The following is a 4,093-nucleotide window of genomic DNA, read 5'->3' on the forward strand; positions in this document are numbered from 1 at the left end:
CAACGTTTTTTTTTTTTTTTTTAGACTGAGGACGGAGGGGATTAGAATAAGGATTAGGTGGATAAGGATGAAGACAGGGGTGACGCCAGCACAGCCACACTTGCACAAACAGGCATGCACACACAAACATACATACACTCAGCAATGCACATTGTTCTCTGGCCTCCAGCCAGCAATGCACCAGCAGTCTCACCAACTGGTTCTCCAGCCTCGCCTCCACCCAGGTCATCAATATCTGTCAGCAACTTGAGTTGTGTGTCGAGTTGAGAGAAATTGAGCTGTGAGTTTTCACCGCTAGCACTGCTGATGAAAATGGTGTTGTTCTTTCCTTGAGATCCACCACTCTCTCCTGACAACCTATCTTCATTGCTCTTCTCCTTGGTTTCTTGAACTTTATCTGTAAATCCAATCATGTAATATATTGGGTTAAATCCCAATAATCCCTTGGTAAATTTGTACCTACTTTGTGTAGTGTATGAATTTTGAACAATAAAGTGTCTATTATTGTATGTATAGGATGCTCTCTCCTGACATCCTGTCTCCATTGCTCTTCTCCTTGGCTTCTTGAACTTTATCTGTAAATCCAATCATGTAATATATTGGGTTGGATCCCAATAATCCCTTGGTAAATTTGTACCTACTTTGTGTAGTGTATGAATTTTGAACAATAAAGTGTCTATTATTGTATGTATAGGACTATTGCACCCATCTCTGGATCCAGAATCCATGTCTACTTCACTATAAAGAATAAAACTACAATAAAGAACATCTGGGTGTAATGAAGCCTTTAAAAATAGAATAGTAGGGGTGGGTTTCATTAACTTTTTCAGCCACTCACAACCTTTTACCTTCACAGTTAAACAAATCAAATGAAGCTTAAAAGGCCTTCTAAAGGCTGAAAAAATGGTAAAACCCACTATAGGCTACTTTACCTGAAGGCTTGATTTTTGTTCTCCTAAGATTTTCAAAATCACTGCTTGAGCTGTGCCCATCTTCCTCCTTGACCGTGTCTCTTTTCCTTTTAGTAAGAGGAGTGGAGGAAGTTGTTATGGTCGAGAAATCTTTTCCCGATTGTCTACAACTGGAAAACAACAAACAAAAGGTTATTGATATGGTACTCTGTAGGCTTGAAAGTAAGATACCTCATATTTCTTTTGGAATCTGAGATGATTTCCCCTTTTAAAAAGCACATTTCTCCTCTTTCAAAAGAGAATACTGAAAAATGACAAACAAAAGAATATGAAAGTTGATATAGTACTTTGAAGGCTTGAAAGTAAGAAAACTCATCTTTAGGAATCTGAGATGATTTCCCCTTTACCAAAGCTGTCTCTTTCAAAAGAAGATACGACAAAACCCACTATAGGCTACTTTACCTGAAGACTTGATTTTTGTTCTCCTAAGATTTTCAAAATCACTGCTTGAGCTATGCCCATCTTCCTCCTTGACCGTGTCTCTTTTCCTTTTAGTAAGAGGAGTGGAGGAAGTTGTTATGGTCGAGAAATCTTTTCCCGATTGTGAGAGCAAAGGGGAAAGGTAGTTTTATTTATTTAGACTCTTTTTTTATTTATTTAGACTCTTTTTTGGTTATAATCTTATAATTTATAATTCAATGTAGTCTGGCTGGGGGTCTTTAAACAGGGAAGATACCAGCCTGAAATTTCCCGTGCTAATGAAATAGGAAAGGTTGAGTGCAAAGGACATCCACTTTTTTTTTAGCCAACCCCAATTGTCACTTCAGCCGAAAGCAATCATTTCAGGGCTGTTATAACATCTTAATCAATCTAGTATACTCCGAGCATAGGCCTCTCCTCTCCCCAGTTCCCAAGTGCCAATACAACCAGCACCATCATCATTTCATCCTAGTACACTAGTTCACCAAATCTACCCCAGAGCAAGGACAAATGACCGTCTCCAAGTAAGCCGAAGAACAATCAGGCGAGTGGCATTTTCCTCCCCCTCTTCTACTTACTGCTCTTAGGGTGCCCGCAGAACCAGGCATTCAAGATGAAGCACAAAGATGAAGCCGTAAGATGAAAAAATCAAACGTACACATTCTTTATGAGACCGCGCAGAACGAAGCATTCCGAAGATTCGAGATGAATTTCAGAAACATTCTTATGAGACCGCGCAGAACGAAACATTCCGAAGTTTCGAGATGAATTTCAGAAACAATGTTTCAGGAAAATTTTGCAAAATATTTTGTTTTTGAGGCAGATTCATCGGGAAGACAGCAAGTCTCGTCGATGAATCATTCGTTGACTGAAGGTCACCTTTATTTACTATCCCTCCTGAGATAAATCATGCTGCATTATTCAACTTCGTTCTGCGTGCGCTTCTTTCTGGATTTTCACCTGAATTGTTTCCGGATGTTCCGCCTCAATATGCTTCATCTTTGTGCTTAATCTTGAATTCCTCGTTCTGCGGGCACCCTTACACCTTATTTCAATATTTATTTATTTTCTTGTACACAGAACAAAATGATGTATAGTACAACGTTAGAGTATAAAATATATATAAAAAAAAAAAAAAAAAAAAAAAAAAAAAAAAAAAAAAAATCGGGGTTTGAAATAAAAAAAAAAAAAAAAGGGAAGAGCCATTTATAATCAAGGTTCTTATAGGCTTGGTCCAGCAAATCCTCATATTATCTACCTAGTCATAAGTCGTAATTTTATTTTAAAATTTCCTTTTTACATGACTGTGAACTCTGAAATATGTAGCAATAATTTTATTTCATAAAAATAATGTAAAAAGATTCACTCTCAGGACTTTTTTCATTAATTTTATCACACCGAGCCGCATCCAGGTTCTCCAGTTATTCTTTCTTCCATTTAATGAACAATTTTTACAGGAGAAATGATTACCTTTTATAACAGTACGCCTTTTATGGGCGCGTTGTTTTAAAGCTTCTGTTTTATTAGTCCTACGAACTTTTTTCTTACTGACTCTTACCCTGCCTAAATGACCCCCACGTAAAAAAATGTCTAAAAGTTCATAATGTGCCTTCATGAAGGTTGGAGCTAAAACTGAAATGACGTATAAAATTATAAATGCATTTTATTTATTATTAAATGGGCACACGTTCATCCTTCATCCTTCTAATACTTTATTCATCACTTTATTATGATTAGGTCTTAGTCTTGATGACGAAAAAAGTCCCCATCTGAACACCGTAAAAGAAGAGAAAGAACAAGATTATGATTCAGGTATTATTTTATTATTGAAGAAAAATAATGCAAATTAGCACAACAATAAAAATTAACTAGAAAGAAAAAGAATGGGGGGAGGTATTTTTTTTCTCAAGAAATGACAAGCCATTTCTTCTCTTTCTTCTTCCTCTTTCTTCTTCCTCTTCCTCCTCCTCCTCGTCCTCTTCTTCTTCTTCACCTCCTTCTTCTCCGGGGAGTGATGGCTAAGTAAGTACTTACTTGTTTACTTTTCATTCCCCCCTCCCTCTCTTGAGAACGCATTACTATAGCTCTCTTAACTCGTACTTTTTTCCCCCTTTTCTCTCTGCCTAATGGAGCAGTTGCAAATGGGTAAAAATTATAAATAGATAAATGGTCGATTCCTATGTAAAAAGTTGGGAAAAATACAAATCCTAGGTCAAAACTCCGAAAAAATAACTAGGTATAAAAGGTCGAAAATTCTATTTTTATTTTCCGTTCTAATGAAAGAGTTCAAAGATGTGTGACGTCAGACTTTACGCAGTTGTTTTTTTCGTCCGCTAGGTAGCGCCACTATGCAAACACGCTTGTGGAGGAGCAGAAAGAAATGCGCAGAAACGTATGCGCACTAACACATTAATGTGTTGCCTGCGAAGGAGCTTTGCTCGGGACATTTGATGTGACGTCATCGCCTATAGGAGCGTATGCCGTTACGTCAAAGTTCACGATTTACCGGTATTTTTTTAATCAATTTATCTCGGAATCTAGAAGTCGTAGAAGAAAAAGAAAAATTCCGTTGGTCCTCATTTTTCCTGCTCTATGCCTTTGAAACATCACCTAAGTAAGCGCAACTGATCTATTATGGAGGTTCACATGCTGAATTCATTTGGACACGGATAAGTAGGTCAGCCTTGTCTTTCTCCTTTGAC

At 37.3% G+C, this 4,093-nt stretch overlaps 1 protein-coding gene across 1 annotated transcript; it reads right to left on the reverse strand.

The window, feature by feature from the left end:
* Positions 1-41: 41 nt before the first annotated feature.
* On the reverse strand, positions 42-1,502 carry LOC113472287 (the record flags this gene model as incomplete). Its single annotated transcript, XM_026831974.1, has 2 exons — positions 42-397; positions 1,374-1,502. Coding segments are annotated over 2 exons (473 nt in total), but the record flags the coding sequence as incomplete, so codon positions are not given.
* Between the last annotated feature and the right edge of the window lie 2,591 nt (positions 1,503-4,093).

The sequence above is a fragment of the Diaphorina citri genome, unplaced genomic scaffold (genome assembly GCF_000475195.1).
Source record: "Diaphorina citri unplaced genomic scaffold, Diaci psyllid genome assembly version 1.1 scaffold4631, whole genome shotgun sequence".
NCBI classification, from domain to species: Eukaryota; Metazoa; Arthropoda; class Insecta; order Hemiptera; family Psyllidae; genus Diaphorina; species Diaphorina citri.